Raw genomic sequence first — 17122 nt, 5'->3', positions numbered from 1 at the left:
TTTGTGCTGCAGTCCTAGTCCAATGTGGTCTTTGACAGGAGTCAGAGGCAGCGTCTGGTCTTGTGCTGTGAATTGGTGACCTGTTGGTGTTAGTCTGTGTGGGTTAAAGCGAGCTCTGGGCTTTATTGCTCAGGAGCTGATCCCCCAACCCAGCTGAACTGAAGTGTGCCATTGCTCATCAGCTCAACACCAGCTTCTGAACACCGGACAGGTTAAGGACATCAGATGGCCCCCACTGCTGCCCAGAGGTCTCCAGCAGAGCTCCTGAGATTTATTACCTGTAGGAATAGATGGGAGAAAATCCATTACAGCTCAATGACTCTGATAGCATTTGCAAAGTACTAGGATTATTTCATCTGGGAAAATGTCAGCAAATCTCATCTACCCATCTTATCTGTCCACTGAGGTCACAGTGATGCTGTTTTCAGTTGGACATTTTTAGAATTCAGGGACAAGCCAGTCTTGTCTTACTTATTCTTTGTGTTGTTATACAGTTCTGAATTGAAAATGCAAGGTTGCACTTCAGAAGCTGTGTAGCATTCACTACAGTACTGTGCTGGCTCAAACCCATTAACAGGTACATGTGCCTTCTCTAAAAGCTATTCTTGGGGAACAATCCAGAAAGACCATATAAATGCATGATTCTAGCACTGGTGCAGTGGCTCACACTGCTTGGGAAGATACTGGCTGGATCAAAGTTTGAAGCTGACTTTGGCAAAAAGCGAGAGTTCCTCTCTATTAATAAGCTAGGTGTGGTGTTGTGTACCTGTGAGCCCAACTACCAGGAGGATGTGGGCTGACACCTCCAGGGAAAATGTACAAGGCCCTATCTGAAAAGTCACTGAAGTATAGAAGGTCTGGGGATATGGCACAGATAATCTAGCTTTTGCCTAGTAAGCACTAGGTCCAGGTTCAAACCTCAAAACTTAAAAAAAGAAAAGAAAAAGAAATAAGTTTCTGTAGTATGGATTCTTTTTGTGTTACCCAGTTTTCTGTCACTATGCCACAATACCTGAAGTAATTATCTGATAAGGAGAAAAGGTTTGTTTGAGATCATACTTTGGGGCTTCCAGTTAATAGTGACTAGCCTAGTTGCTTTGGGCCTATGGCTCACCACAGCATACCATGGTAAGAGCACATGGCTGAGCAAAATAGCCCGCCTTGGGACCAGAGGAGGAAAAGACTGGCATCCCAAATGACTTTCAGACTTCATTGTTCTTTGCATGGGGCAAGGGGATCCCCCTTGACTGGTAGGGTCCAGTGGGGGTTAGGCTGCCATGCCTGGTAGCTGACAAGACTCCATGATGCTTACACTTTAGTTGAGAGATGTGGAGAATAAAGAAGCCAGAAAGATAATGATAATTCACAGTGCATGCTATGAAATAAGTCAGTGAGATAGAAAGTAACTACTTTATATAAATAGGCTCTTGCTTTTTGCTCAGATGTAGAGTAATCCTATTTGTGCTTCCTGTAGAGCAGGGGTGACAGATGTGTGCCACTCTAGCAAGCTTTTGATAATTGAGATGAGGCTTCCTGAATTTTTTGCCTGAGCTGGTCTCTCAACTCTGATTATCCCAATCTCAGGCTCCTGAGTAGCTGGGATTATAGCCGTGAACCACTATACCTAGCCAAATAAGGTTTAGGGAAGATTCTTTAAAGAACTTCAATTTAAGTTGAGATCTGAAGAACATAAATTGGGTCCTTCAAGGAGCTGGTGAGAAAAGTACCATGCAAAGGCGGTAGCAGACACCAAGCCCCAGGGCAGGAAGAGGCCTATATGGCTGCAGCTTGGGAATGAAGGTCAGAATGGCGAGGAGGGCCCTTGGAGCCTTGTAAGCCTGCTAAGCAGTTAGGAACTGGGGTTCTGGATAAGCAACCATGACTGCTGCAAGGGTGTGCTCATCAAGCAGACATGCCCACTCAGTGCCCCGTCCTTCAGATCCAGACAGATGGGTCATGTGGCTTATGGTCATGTGACTGACCACCTGTCCATCAGCATTGCTGGAGTAAAAGCTGGAAAGCCAGCTGAGTGAATATGCAGGGCTGAGGTGTTCGAAGCATACACAGACAGCCCTCTCACTTCTCAGGTTCTCTGCTGTGTTAGGGAAAAGGAAATAGGTTGACCCGCATGTGAAAAAATCTAATGCCAATCAAGACCACAGTTGAAAACAAGAAGCATGGAGATGGAGAAGCAAAGACTCATAGTACAAAGAGTTGTAACCCTGGACAACAAATGATTTCATGTGATTCCGTGTACAAGCTGTTGCCTTTGGCTTGTGAATTGTGTTACATTCAAGCCACATGTTAGCACTTGTTCCTAAATCTGCTCGTGTGATCCTTTCCTTCGATTTAGATGACAGTGCGTCTGCCGCCAGCAGCATGGAGGTGTCAGACCGCATTGCTTCTCTGGAGCAGCGAGTCCAGATGCAAGAAGATGACATCCAACTGCTCAAGTCCGCGCTGGCCGACGTGGTTCGACGGCTGAACATCACGGAAGAGCAGCAGGCTGTACTTAACCGGAAGGGACCTACCAAAGGTAGGTGTTTGTGCAGCGTCATGGGCAGTACTGCTCTTAGGGAAGATTCCTGCTCACCAGAATATACCACATACTAATACTGAGACACACCCCAAACTCAGAATCACAATTCAGCATCTTAGCGTGGCCAAAGGAATCCCACCAGGTAATGTTTTTTGATGTGATGGTAGTGAATTGTGCTGCCCATGGGTATATATTTATAGGTGGTTTATAAAAGTCCTTCGATTCATAGAATGGGACATCCAAATCAGCCACCAAGAATGCAGTTAAGATTCCCTGGGCAGATCTTGAGAGAGCTGGCAGAAGGCGTGGTGCTTCTTCAGATCCTCCATGGAGGCTGCTCCATCTAGAGCATTTTCTGGTAATTCTCATCTCTTCTGTGTCCTCAGCTTGTACTGTCATGGAGTGAGGTCCAGCAAACAGTCACTCGGATGCCATGTGGGAGGCCTTGGGTCTGGGCACAGTGGGGTGGCCTGGCCCTTCCTCTGAGGAGCTCAGAGTCCTGACGATGTTTCTAGCTAACTTACCTCTCCTGGCTGGTAAGCCACACAGCCTGTACTTTTTGCTTCTTTTTCTTTTTTTTTTCAGCAGCACTGAGGGATTTGAACTCAGGGACTTACATGCTTAATAGGCAAGCACTGTACCTCTTGAGCCACACACCTAGCCTTTTTTTCCAATAGAATCTCATGTTATTTTGCTCTGGTTGACCTGGGGCTATAATCCTCCCACCTTTGCCTCCCCTGTATCTGGGACCATAGGCTATGCCACCAGGCTTGGCTTAGAGTTGAAGAGAGATCTCACTAACTTTGTGCCTGGGCTGGCCTTAAACTTCTATTGCAAATGCTGTCTCTTCTTCCTGAGTAGCTGGGATTACAGGTGTGAGCCAGTGTTCCTGGCCCCTTCTGTTTCTTTGAGGGCTTCTCTGCCATCCATGGGGACATAGCCCAACACAGAGATCTCTACTAGTGGATTTCTGGCAAGTTAAGCCATTGTTTCAATCCCCAGAACTCTTCTGAGGATGAGGCATAAGAAATAATACTTGACTTAAGAAACTTCTTAGGGACCCTCTTAAAGTATTAGAAATGAAACACCTCATAAATCCCCACCCACTCAGTATCAGTACCCTAATGTCTGCATTTGTGTGCAGTTCTCATGATTTGCTGGGACTCTTTTCTGGACTGTGCTTCATCTTGAGAGCAAAATCCCTCTGCTTGTCAAACATTCTGAGACTGAGGCCTGTCAATGTCCCTTAAAAGAATGTCTTTCTTTTTATTTGGGTTTTCCTTAATCAAAAGAAGATGGTCTAATATCCTCTGATTAGTTCTTTCTCAAATCCTGGGCTGGCTGTGTTTCACACATCTGGGAGGAAATGTCCTTCCTTATCCTTCCTTTAGAGGTGTGAGCAGTCTCATGTGAGATCCATGTGTTCTCTCGATGTCTGTATTTTGAAAAATTCTTTAAAGTAATCTTTTTTTCCTTTTATGTTACAAAGCAATTGGGGTATTTTAAAATAGAAACCAGGTTATTTTAGGTATTCTTGACCTACTCAGCATTCCAAAAGTAAATCTGATGACTACCATATCCCAAAGGGCACATTGGAAGTACTTGACTTCCACGAAGCTTCAGAGGTTTTTTTAAATTTTATTTTATTTTATTGTAAAGGTGATTTACAGAGGGGTTACAGTTACAGAAGCAAGGTAAGGAGTACATTTCTTGTCAAACATTGTTAACCCCTTCCTCATTTTCCCCCACTTTCCCTTCCTCCCGGAGCTTTAGACTAAGTTGGGGAAAAGACAATATAAGTGGCATGAATTAATTTTAACAAAACTTCTGAGAGAAACAACATTTTCATAGTTTTAAAAATATTACTTTCAGGGGCTGGGAAGGTGGCTCAGTGGTAGAGTGCTTGCCTTGCATGCCTGAGGTCCTGGGTTCAATTCCTCAGCACCACATAAGCAAAAAGAAAAAAGCCGGAAGTGGCGCTGTGGCTCAAGTGGTAGAGCGCTAGCCTTGAGCTGAAGAGCTGAGGGACAGCGCCCAGGCCCAGAGTTCAGGCCCCATGACCGGACACCCCCACCAAAGAAAATATTACTTTCAACTGGGAGAGATCAAGGAAAGGAATGTACTCCTTACCTAACTATAGCTCCTTTGCATATGGCTTTTCTAATAACAATTTTTTTTGGGGGGGGGTCTGGTCTTAGGGCCTGAACTCTGGGCCTGGGCGCTGTCCCTCAGCTCTTCAGCTCAAGGCTAACGCTCTACCACTTGAGCCACAGCGCTACTTCCGGCTTTTTTCTTTTTGCTTATGTGGTGCTGAGGAATTGAACCCAGGGCCTCAGGCATGCAAGGAAAACGCTCTACCACTGAGCCACCTTTCCAGCCCTCTAATAACAATTTAAAAAATTAAAAATATTCTTTTCCTAAATGAAAAAAAAAGCCTGGGGTCTGGAAGCAGGCTGGAGAATAGAAGATGATGAAGACTACAAGAAAGTGGGGGAGGGGCGTGGTGTCCCCTACTGAGCACACCACTGTTTCCTACTCTGTGCAACTGGTTGCCTGGTGCAGTAAATTGGGGTGCAGCAGATGAGAGTGGTGGGTAGCCCCTGTATCAGAAGCCCTGGGCGCTCTCTCTGAAGTTCGCAAAGCTGCCCTGTGGGTCATGACGACCTCCCCTCAGTCTGCATAGCTGGTACCCTGCTGTCAAGGACTAGCAGAGGATCTTCTAGACAAGATGGGTTTTAGGAGAGCCTCCTTTGGTTTTTAAAAGATGGCATCATGGCAGATTAAAAATGTTTAGGTCAGAAGAATTTCAGATATTTTTTGAAAGATTTTGGAATATTTGCATATACACGATGAGCTCTGTTGGGAATGAGACCCCCAAATTCACTTAGGTTTCCTGTTACCTTATACACATAGCCTGAAGAGAATGATGTTGCTTCATGTCTGTTACTGTAATCAGTTCCTAAAGAGGAAAAGCTTTATTTTGGCCCATAATTGTGGAGGTTTCAGTCCATGATTGGAGAGCAGTGTTGGTTTAGACCAGAGATGAGGTAATACATCTGGGCACAGATCATGGCTGATCTGCTCAGCACATGGCTGGGAATGGGAAAAACAAAAGGAAGGGGCGGGGGCTCTATGGTTGTCTTCAAAGGTGTTTCTCCACTGACCAGCTTGATGCCTGTTGGTCTTGATGCCACCTCTTCATGTTTCTACCGTGTAGGCCTTTGGAGGAGATTCAAGTAACTGAAGCAACATTATACAATACTTTTTGCGGCCTGCATTTTTATTGCAACCTGTCATATGAAATCCAGTGTGGAATTTTCTACCTTATATCATGTCAGTTCTCAAAATAGTTTCAGGATTTGAGCATCTGGAGCTTGGATCAGGAATGCTCAATCTGTTTTACTAGTATCACTTTATAATATTTTGGCTTTCTGTCCTGATATAGATTTCAAGCAGACTGGACACATAGCATCCTAATATTTAAATATTAATGGGTTATTCTCTACAAGTTTAGGGATCAGAAAATTAGGGTTCAGTGTTGGACTTTTAGGTGTATACCTTTGTGCCATGTGCCTAGTAAAGCAGGGATGCCTGTGCCCCAGGAATCAGACACTGAGCCTTTCACCTGTGAGCACAGGGAGCTGTCCAAGTGTTTAGCACCTGATACATGGCTGTGACAGCCCCTGTTCACTCATTAGCACTGACTAGCCTCAGTACTTTCTGTGAGTCCACCGATAATCATTTGGATCAAATGAACAGTTTGTTTCTCAGACGTACTTACTTGGAAGATCTGTCCCTTGATATTTGTACAAAAGACAGTGGCTGGCCCCAAAAGTCAAAGTAGCATATGAAGCCAGGTGCCTGTGGCTCACGCCTGTAATCCTTGCTACTTTTCAAAGCCAGCCCAAGCAGGGAAGTCCATTAGACTCTTATCTATCCAAAAAGCCTGTAGTGGATCTATGGCTCAAGTGGAAGCAAAAGCTTAGGGACAGTGCTGAGTTCAAGCCCCAGGACTGTCACGCACACCCACACATATGCACACACAAGTGCATGTAATTAAACAGGAAGTTGCTCAGAGGTATGCGAGAAAAGAGATGTTTTAGTCAGCAAGCAATGGTTCTGTTCTGTGTCGCAAATGGGAATTGAGAGGATTGTCTCTGATGTGAGGCACCACATAAACTCATCTTCATCTGAATGTGAGCACAGGATATGTTGATGGATCCCTCTCATAGCCTTCCTCATTGCTCTATGTCTGTTCCAAATAACATATAGCTGCTGGCATACACAACAGAGACTCACCCATAAGACAGGCTGGAGATTCAGGAGCAATCGCTGTTTCTACTGTGACTTCCATCACCCATAGCACAGAAGATGAAGCTACATTTTCAGGGATCATTCAGAGAATTCTGGGAGAGCACATGTCCACCAGTGGCAACTATGCAAGTGTCATAGGATCCACTGCAGGCTGGTCAGGAACCAAGAATGACCAAGTACACTGCTGAAAGGAGTCACTGGCTGGTAGGTTTGAAGCTTTGACAATACTGGGCTGCCGTGAACCTTGAGATAAACATCTCTTCACTGGGAGAGATATAATGGAAGTTTTCTCAAAAATGAAATTGCTAAAAAAAATAAAATCTGAATTTGCTCCACAGGGGTTAAATAGTTTGTTAAATAGTTAAATAGTTTGACTTACAGGGACAAATTGTTCAGTTGAAGAATTGACCTACAGGGACAATTCATTCAATTGATCCAATAATTCTTTCCCAGGATAGTACTTATTGAAAAAAGATGTCATGACTTCTGATCTTTGACCTATTTTTATCATACTTTGTGCCACTTAACTAGGATAACAGTGACTACTGGTCTCAGGAAGGTGCTTTACCAGCAGACTGCGTTCCTGGCTCCCTGAGTCAGGCCATGATGGCCGCAACCTTGGACACACAGTCCATTCAGAGCAGGTGACATTCTGCATGCTCTCCCTCCTCGGCAATGTATTCTAGCTCCTGATTGATCAGCTTGAACTAATTGTCCAGCTGTTTGTTACCAGCAGCTACTGCTGGTAAAGTAAACCCAGTAAATACTGGGTTCAGTATTTACTCCATCTCCATGTCAGCTCTCCAGGTTTTGCTTTCTCCTTTTTCTTCTTCCTGTGGGAGTTTTTTTTGTTTTGTTTTGTTTTTTAATTAAGACACATCTAACAGAAGAACCTCAGCCTGCAAAGTTAGCTTTCCTCATGCTGAGCTTATGTTTGGATTCAGCAATTTGTCATGTTGCAGTTGTGCTGAATTTGGGTTTCCAGTCAGCAGAGGAAAGAGAATCGAACAGTTTATGGAGACACATGTTCCTAAAATTCCTGCTAAAGGTGAAGCTTTTCCAGATGTGATTGGAGCAAGGCCATACCCAGAGCTAGCAGAGTACAATGCACAAGATCTCTTTTAGGGGTACATTATGGGTATAAACACAGACAAATTCTTGGTGAAGGGGTTTACCATGGAGACAGATGGGATAGAAACAGTAGAGGGTGGCAAGCAGCTGGGGCATGGTCAGAAAAGTGTGATATTTCCACACAGTTAAATCCTATATTGTCATTAAAAATGTTTGTGTTGCAGCCAGACATGGTGGCTTACACCTGTAGTCCCAGTACTTGGAGGCCAATGGGAGGATCATGTGTTTTAGGACAGCCTGGGCTACTTAGTAAGACCCTGGTTCCCCACCCCCGACTCCCCACAAAAAAGCAAAGTTTGTTACCAGTAACCAGAGAAAACATATTTATGTATTGCAAGGACATGAAACTATATACTAGCATTTCAACTAAAGAACAGTATATGCAAACAAGACTGGGATGAAATATACCAAAGGTCAGACAGATTTTTTTTCTAAAATAGGATTATAACTTGCTTCTTTTTTATACTTTTAGTTTGTTTCTAAAAATTCTGTGGTATGTATTCCTTTGTAAGCAGGAGGAATCACTGCTTTTTTTTTTTCCTGCCTGTACCAGCACTTAACTTTGGGGGCCTCAAGATTTCTCTCGCTTGCTCCTGGTGGTGCTCTACCACTTGAGCCACACTTCCAGTCCAGCTTACAGCTGGGAATAGAGTCTGGGGACTTTTTGGGGGGCTTTATTTTGTGACCTTCTTGGTCTTAGCCTCCTGTCATAAATCACTTCTGTCTTACTATTGAATCTGAAGTCAACAGTAGGGGCAAATGTAAGGAGACTGAGGCCCACTCCAGCGAGACCTCAGGAGGAAGAGCAGGTGTGGTTTGTGGTTTATTTAATCACAAGTCTGTTTTGTGCACATCCAATTTCATTGCAGTGCTAAAATATTTTTTTAATTCTCAAAGTGATGTACAGAGGGGTTACAGTTACATAAGTACGGAAATAAGTACATTTCTTGTCAAACTTGTTACCTACCCCTTCCCTCATTTTTCTCCCACTTTCCCTCCCCCAACACTCTCCCCAGTGCTGCAATATTTACATGTAAAATATAGATTAATATCAATCATTCTTTCATGTAGTTGGCATTATCCATTTTATGATGTGGTAATCTGTAAGTAGTTCAGATTTCTTATTCTAAATTTGACTTCATCATTTAGGCTGCAATTAGGAGCTTGTCTGAATACTTTTTTTTATTGGTCCTATACATGAATGAATCCATTAATTATATATAAATGGCCATATTTAGAAGTATATTTATAGGTTTATATAGTCCTAGAGAATAATTACATATCAAGAATTATATTAACTTTATAGATGATTATATTAATAACTTCATGATTAACAGATGAGAAAATTACTAAGTAGAACCAAAGTCTTCTGTTAGAGATCATTAAGCAAGTGAGCCCTGTCATTCCAAGACATGGAAGCCCTGTGACCTCCTCTGTCTGCCCCCACAGCCTGTCCCTGGGTGGCTGCAGGGTGGCTGCAAGGAGCCTGTGTTAGCTTAACACCTCACCCCATCCTCACAGTAACACGCACAGCCACCATCTGTCACCACCGCTCATCAGCCGGCCAAGTGCTGGACTCAGTGGCAGAGGCTTTGCTCTGTCACCTCGTGCCATGACTCTATGTTCCATGTAGCAGGTACAGTTATGCCACCTTACTGATCAGGAAGCAATCTGCAGGAGGCCAACTACTTCACCCCAAGTTTCACAGCTGTCTGAGACAGACCTGGGACCTACCCAAGGCCCTGGATGAACTAGAACTCTTTCTGCCATCCCATCTGTTTCCCTGTGCATGAGTCTTAGCAATATTGCTTAAATTAGAATCATTCCGATCAAGCCCAAGTGTTCTCTAAAAATCTTTGTAGTAAAGGTGATAAACGGGAGTGGGGGGAGTGGGGGACTACAGTTACATAAGTAAGGTAATGAGTACATTTCTTTATAAACACTGTTACCCCTCCCTCATTTTCTCCCGCTTACTCCTCCCTACTCCCTCCCCGAAGTTGTATAAGATCATATATAATGAAGTGTATCAAAGTGAACTCCAAGAATTGGAAACAAGAGGTTCTCATTATGTTATATATGCAGTTATTTCTACTTTTTCTGTTTTAGTTTTCTGTCCCCTTTGTCTTGTATATAAATTTATCTGATCCATGGAAGGGAAAGGGAATCACAGAAACAGCAGGACAAAGGATGAACTACTGTGACAATGATACTTACTGGACACTTAAGTTGGAGGCCAAATAGTTAAATGAGTAGATGTATGACTTGTTTCCCCTCAAGGTTTAATTGCATTTGTAACATATTCCAAATAGAATAGCTCATGACAGTGCCCCCTTGTACAGAGTATTGAACGGAGCATGAGGTCTCCTTGCAGATTTTATTAGACAGGTACAACTAACTAAAACTTTTAAGCTTGTTTGCCCACAGTGAGATGAGTGAATAATGATAACGCCCCCTCCATTGCTCCACTACGAGGGAAATGGCTTTCTTCCTCTCTCTATCTCCTGCTCTCTCTTCTCATCCCCCTCAAACTGTTGAGTTTCAGAAAAAGCACTTCTCTCTTTTGCTGTTTCAGACAGAACACACAGATGTCATCTGTTTTTCTCATTGCTCTCCCCTGTTAGATGGGTATTTTGTCATGATTTATGGGAAAGGTTTAGTATGTGGTTTTAGCCTTTCAGAGATTAAGAAAGATTACTTTGCCAGGTGCCAGTAGCTCACACTTGTAGTCCTAGCTATTAAGATCTCAGGAAGCTGAGATCTGAGGATTGGGGTTTGAGGCCAGCCTAAGCAAGAAAGTCTGTGAGACTCTTATCTCCAGTTAGCTACCCAAAAAATGTATATGTTTTAAGACAAATCCATGACATCATATCATTTTATTCAGAAATAATAATTATTATATGTTTCTAAGGTAAAAGGACTTTTTTTTTTGTCGGTCATGGGGCTTGAACTCTGGGCCTGGGCGCTGTCCCTCAGCTCTTCAGCTCAAGGCGAGCGCTCTATCACTTGAGCTACAGCGCCACTTCCGGTTTTCTGGTGGTTTATTGGAGATAGGAGTCTCACGGTCTCTCCTGCCCGGGCTGGCTTTGAACCGCAATCCTCAGATCTCAGCCTCCTGAGTAGCTAGGATTACAGGCATGAGCCACCAGCGCCCAGCTGTAAAAGGACTTCTAAATAAAAGTACAAAATACCATTATTCTTACATTTTTCCTGCTGGGTGCTGGTGGCTCACACCTGTAATCTTAACTATGCAGGAGGCTGAGAGCTGAGGATCACAGTTCAAAGCCAGCCCCGGCAGGAAAGTCTATCAGACTCTTATCTCAAGGTAACCACCAGAAAACCAGAAGTGGAGCTGTGGCTCAAAGTGGTAGAGCACTAGCCTGAGTAAAAGAGCTCAGAAACAGTGCCTGGGTCCTAAGTTAAAGCCCCTGACCAACCAAAAAACAAAAATTCTTATCATCATCAGGTATCAAGTCAGCATTCAGACTCCCTAACTGCCTAAATTAATTATTTGTATTTTCCTTTGTGCCAGCACCAGGGGTTGCACTCAACTTTCTTTCTTTCTTTTTTTTTTTTTTTTTGGTGGGGGTCCGGTCGTGGGGCCTGAACTCTGGGCCTGTGCGCTGTTCTTCAGCTCTTCAGCTTAAGGCTAATGCTCTACCACTTGAGCCACAGTGCCACTTCGAGCTTTTTTCTTTTTGCTTATGTGGTGCTGAGGAATCGAACCCAGGGCCTCATGCATGCAAGGCAAGCACTCTACCACTGAGCCACCTTCCCAGCCCCAACACTCAACTTTCTTGCTAACAGCAAGCACTCATACTTGAGCCATACCTCCAAGTCCAGTGCTTTACTGGTTTTAGAAATGGAGTCTCACAGGCTTTTTTTTTTTTTTGGCTGTGCTGACTTTAAACTGTGACCCGTCAGGTCTTAGCTTCCTAAGTAGCTAGCATTACAGGCATGGGCCACCAGCATCTGGAGCCAGTGCTTTTTTTTTTTGCCAGTACTAGGGCTTGAAGTCTGAGCTTTGTTGCTGAGGGCTAGTGCTCTACCACTTGATCCACAATTCCACTTCCAGCTTTTTTGGGTTAAATTGGAGGTAAGAGTCTCATAGAGTTTCCTGCTCAAGCTGGCTTTGAACTGTGATCCCTAAATCTTAACCTCTTGAGTAGCTAGGATTTTTGGCATGAGCCACCAGCACCTGGTGATATATTACTTTTAATAGCAGTTGTATTGGGCTAAAATTCACATATTTTACCCTTTTACTTTTTTAAATTAACTTTTTAATTGTGAAAATGCTGTACAGAGGGGTTATAGTTACATGAGCAAGGTAATGAGTACATTTCTTATCTAGCATTGTTGCCTCCTGCTATGTTTTTCCCCTGCCATCCTTTCCCTCCTGCCTCCTCAGCTACACTCCCCCCACCTCACTCCCCAAAATTGGAAAGTTCATTTTTGACATAACATCTTGTACATCTCATTGTTGCAGTGGGTCAATCTGTATCCCAAAAAACAATTTGTTTTTTCCCTTCCCCTCCCCAAATTATACCAAAATCAAATACAGTAAAAACAGGGGTTATACCATGGTGGAGGGATGTACAAAGCAACAAAAAAAAAAATCACATGGTACCTTATAAATACATTAGAAACAATAGCTAGGAAGAAAAAAACCACTTGTGTCCCTATCTTGGGCTTCATTTCGCTTAACATCATATTAACTGACCTTTTCTTTTGGGTCCGGTCGTGGGGTCTGAACTCTGGGCCTGGGCGCTGTCCCTCAGCTCTTCAGTTTAAGACTAGCGCTCTACCACTTGAGCCACAACACCATTTCTGGCTTTATTCTGCTTATGTGGTGCTGAGGAATCGAACCCAGGGCCTTATGCATGCGAGGCAAGCACATTACTACTGAGCCAACTTCTCAGCCCCTTATCTGACCTTTTCTGAAGCTTGTCCCAGACATATACTAGTCAATGCAAATAAGGGAAACCATGGGACCTATGTTTCTTTGGGCCTGGCTTACTTTACTTAATATAATTTTTTCCAAGTCTTTCCATTTCCTAACAATGGGGTGATGTCATTCTTTCTGATGGAGGCATAGAATTCGATTGTGTATACCACATTTTCTTGATCCATTCATCTACTGATGAATGGGTTGGTTCCATATCTTAGCTATGGTAAATAATGCTGCAATAAACATAGTTGTGCTGGTAGCTTTAATATGGTCTTGTTTGTGATCATTTGGGTAAATGCCCAAAAGTAGGATTGATGGGTCATAGGGGAGCTCTATGTAGAGTCTTTTGAGGAACCTCCATACTACTTTCCAAAGGGGTGAACAAGTTTACACTCCTACCAACAATGCAATAGGTTTCTCTTCTGGCCACATCCCCTCCAGCATCTGTTGTTATTAGAGTTCTTGATTCTAGCCATTCTAACTGGGGTGAGGTGGAATCTCAATGTTGTTTTGATTTGTATTTCATTTGTGGCTAGAGAGGTTGAGCAATTCTTCATGTGTCTATTGGCCATTCTTACTTCCTCTTCAGAAAAGTTTCTCTTTAAGTATTTAGCCCACTTATTTATTGGGCAGTTGTTTCTTTGAGGATTTGTTGTTTGGGGGATTTTTTTGAATTCCAAGTATATTTTAGATATGAGACCCTTGTCCGTTTTATGGCTAGTGAAGTTCTTCTCCCAATCCGTGAGCTTTTCTATTGATCTTGCTAGCTATGTCCTTTGCCATGCAGAAGCTCTGCTGCTTCATGCAATCCCATTTGTCCAACCTTTCTTTGATTTGTTGTGTTTCTGGGTCTCTATTAAGAAAATTTTGGTCTGTGCCAAGGAAACCTAGGGTTTCTCCTATTCTGTCCTATAATGTTTTCAGGGTGTATGCTTTGGGTTTTAATATGCTACCAATTTTATAAAATCATTACCATTCTTCAATTGTAGAAAATTTTTATCACCCAAAAAGAAACCCTGTACCCATTCACAATCATTTTTGATGCTTTCTTCCCACTCTATCCCATCCCACCCCTCCCCCCATCCCCAGGCCTTGGCAACCACTAATCCACTTTGTGTCTCAGTGGATTTGCTGCCCCAGCTGTGTTCTGTAAGGACTCCTGCAACACATGGCCTTACTTCTCCATCTTCCTTCATTAGCATAATTGTTTCCCAAGGGCATCCATGTTATAGCATGCATAGCTTCTTTTTATGTCTAAGTAATATTCTGCTACATGCAACATCTTGTTTATTCATTTATTGGTTGCTGGGCACTTAGGTTGCTAGTAAATTATTTTGTGAAGTCAGTTCACTTACCTATTTTTCTGCATATATTTCTATCATATGGACCTCTTTTTTGTTTGATTGTTTTGTGCTAGTACTGGGACTTGAATTCTGGGCCTTTTACTCTTCCTCAGCGTTTTCTGTTCAAAGCTGGTGCTCCACCACTTGAACCACAGCTTCACTGCCAACTTTTTGGTGGTTAATTGGAGATGAGATGCTCATGGAATTTTCTACATGTACTGACCTGCAATCCTCAAATCTCAGCTTCCTGAGAAGCTGGAATTCCAGAGCCTGGCTGGAATTCTTAACATTATAGGATTCTTACACTACTAGACCCAAGCCTTAAAATATAAATGAAAACATCACATGATGGACAGATCATCTGCCTGTTGGACAGTATATTACAACTTTAGCATTTTGATTATTTTCTTTTTTGACAGTACTGGGGTTTGAATTTAGGGCCTCACATTTGCTAAAAAAGTGTTCCACCATTTGACCTACATCTCCAGCCTTTTTTTTCTTTTTTAGTGACTTTTCAAATAGTTATATGTTTATGCCTAGGGTAGCCTCAGACTGATCCTCCTACCTACACCCTGCCACACTGGAACCACTATATCTGGTTTATGGATTGAGATGGAGTCTCACTAACTTTTTTGCTTGTGCTGGCCTTCAACCTCGATTATTAGGATTTCTAACTCTCAAATGGCTGGGATTACAAGCAGATTGATAGCTGTTTTTTTTTTTTTGTTTAAAGTTTTAAAGTAAGTATTAGGGTTTCCAGCCTGCTATAGATCTTCATACTTCTAGTACAATAGGTACCAGGTGACTGACACCGTCTGCTGCCCTGTGCCTTATCCTGGAGGCCGCATGGTGATACAGGGGCTCATCCTCGAAGAAAGTTGGACTGTCGTTTGCTCACCAGCCCTGAGCGGCCTTTTCTGTGGCATGTGGCTTTGTGCATCAGGCATTTTGTACTTTTCCAGGCTAGGACAGGTTCCTCAGGGGTTTGAGTCCTCACCCTGCACCCCATTTGCTGCCTCCCATTGCCTGGGGAGAGGTACAAGAAGTGTCAGTCCAGGGAGAGGATATATATCAGGGTTTTCTAACTCTCCTGGTATAGTTGCAGCTGTGGGTTCTGCCTTGGGTCCCCCACTCTTCCTGACTGTAACTTAAATGCTGCATTCCATTCTTTTCACATAATACTCAATCTCACTCTGATGTCCAAAAGGAAGCGTTTTACCAGAGTATATGCAGCACAAGATATTAGCCACACTTTCCTGGTGCCTCCTTTGTGCCAGACACTTCCCTTCCTCATTCCTAACCCTCACAACAGCCTGCTAGGTGGCATTGTCTTCTTATTGTAGAAAGAAGCTGGGGAGTGAGCTGGGCCGAGGCCCTCCTCCACTCCATGGTTAAGCCAAGGTCCCAGTAAGCCCAGTCCTGTCTGCCTCAGGAGTATTTTCTGGCCTTGAATCCTAGGGTTCCAGCTTTCTTGCTGGCCCTCCACTGAAGACACTCTTGACCTAACATTTATCATGCTCCTTTTTTCTGCAGAGTTCTCCTTCTCTGTTTTACCTTGAAGAACAATTAAAATGTTACTTGAAAAAAGAAAAACTCTTTCATTCACCAGAGTACCATCTGGAAGCTAGGGATTCATTCATTCTTCTCTACTCCCAAAGAGTAGGAACCTCCCCTAGTGTGGTTTCTCTTCTTTGCTTTTAAGGAGCGTTTGTCTGAAAATTATTCACTACAGCCATTCTTTCTTCCTGCCATCCTACTGATCCATGATGGGCACTCAGTCAGAATGAACACTGAAAAACAGCTTTCTGGCACTGTAACAAAATACGTGAGATAATCAGCTTAAAAGGAGGAGATGCTTATTGGAAGGTATGTTTACAGAAGTTCTGGTTCATGATTGCTTGACCCTGTTGCTTTGGATCTGTGGCAGCATGGGAGCACATGGTGGAGGAGGCCTGGTCACCTCACAGAGGCTAGGAAGCAAGAGAGTGTACAGGAGACCAGAGTCACAGCATCCTCTTTAAGGGCCTGCCCTGAATGACCTAGCTGCCTTCTCTCAGGAGCTACCTCTCAGTCCTGCTGCAGGCAAGGGACCAAGCCTTCAGCACTCAGGCCTTTGGAGAGGAATTCAGGTCCAAATCACAGCAGACACTAGGAGGTCTTTTTGCTTCCCCCAAAGCCAAATTTGGTTGGCTTTTAGTGGCTAATAGTTTTTTAATATGGTAAGATGAGAAAAACGTGGCTGAATGTCATGTGCACATCAGTGCTTACTAAGTTGTGGGAGCTGCAGTGCTGCAGCTGTTAAAGAAGCCAGTGGTAATAAAACTTCAAGGGTTCCATCCAGATGGGAGTACTAGACAAAATTAGACCTTGACAAAGTGCGGATCTTTCCAGCTTCTTCATTCAAAGAGTGGTCCTTGTGCACCTTCCCCTTCCTCCCTTCTCCCCCTCCACCCTCGCTTCCCTTCATGGGTTCTCAGCAGGACTTTGATAGTCTGTCTGCTTTTGATGCTACTCTGGTGTGTGTGTGTGTGTGTGTGTGTGTGTGTGTGTGTGTCAGAGAGAGACAGACAGACAGACACAGACACAGAGAGACACAGTGAGACAGAGACAGAGATACTAGGCAAATACTACTGAGCCACATCCTCAGCTTGACTCTATTATGTTTTAATATAAAATTTATTATACACTCTGGGAAAGCCTGCTGCATGTACTTAACTTTTCTTACATCAACTTTTAAAATCCCATTTCCACCTGTAGGAGAAGGACAATAATCAGATTATGAGACTGGATTTTGAAGCTGTAACTTAAGAATTAACAACTTAGTCATGACCTTGAAAGGACAAAATAATG

The 17122-nt window shown here is 43.3% G+C and overlaps 1 protein-coding gene across 2 annotated transcripts in view; it reads left to right on the top strand.

Annotated features, from left to right (window-relative positions):
* The window catches only part of Eml1 (EMAP like 1), a 149272-nt gene that overhangs the window by 76759 nt on the left and 55391 nt on the right, over positions 1-17122 (top strand). For both annotated transcript variants that reach the window (XM_042692702.1, XM_042692701.1), the window contains exon 2: positions 2354-2536. In XM_042692702.1, coding sequence (XP_042548636.1) covers positions 2354-2536 — 183 coding nt within the window. The remainder of the gene's footprint in view (positions 1-2353; positions 2537-17122) is intronic.

Source organism: Dipodomys spectabilis, unplaced genomic scaffold (assembly GCF_019054845.1).
Source record: "Dipodomys spectabilis isolate Male_0828 unplaced genomic scaffold, ASM1905484v1 ptg000157l, whole genome shotgun sequence".
Lineage (NCBI taxonomy): Eukaryota > Metazoa > Chordata > Mammalia > Rodentia > Heteromyidae > Dipodomys > Dipodomys spectabilis.
The sequence above is the reverse complement of the archived record's forward strand: the minus strand, read 5'-3'. Positions and strand labels throughout refer to the sequence as shown.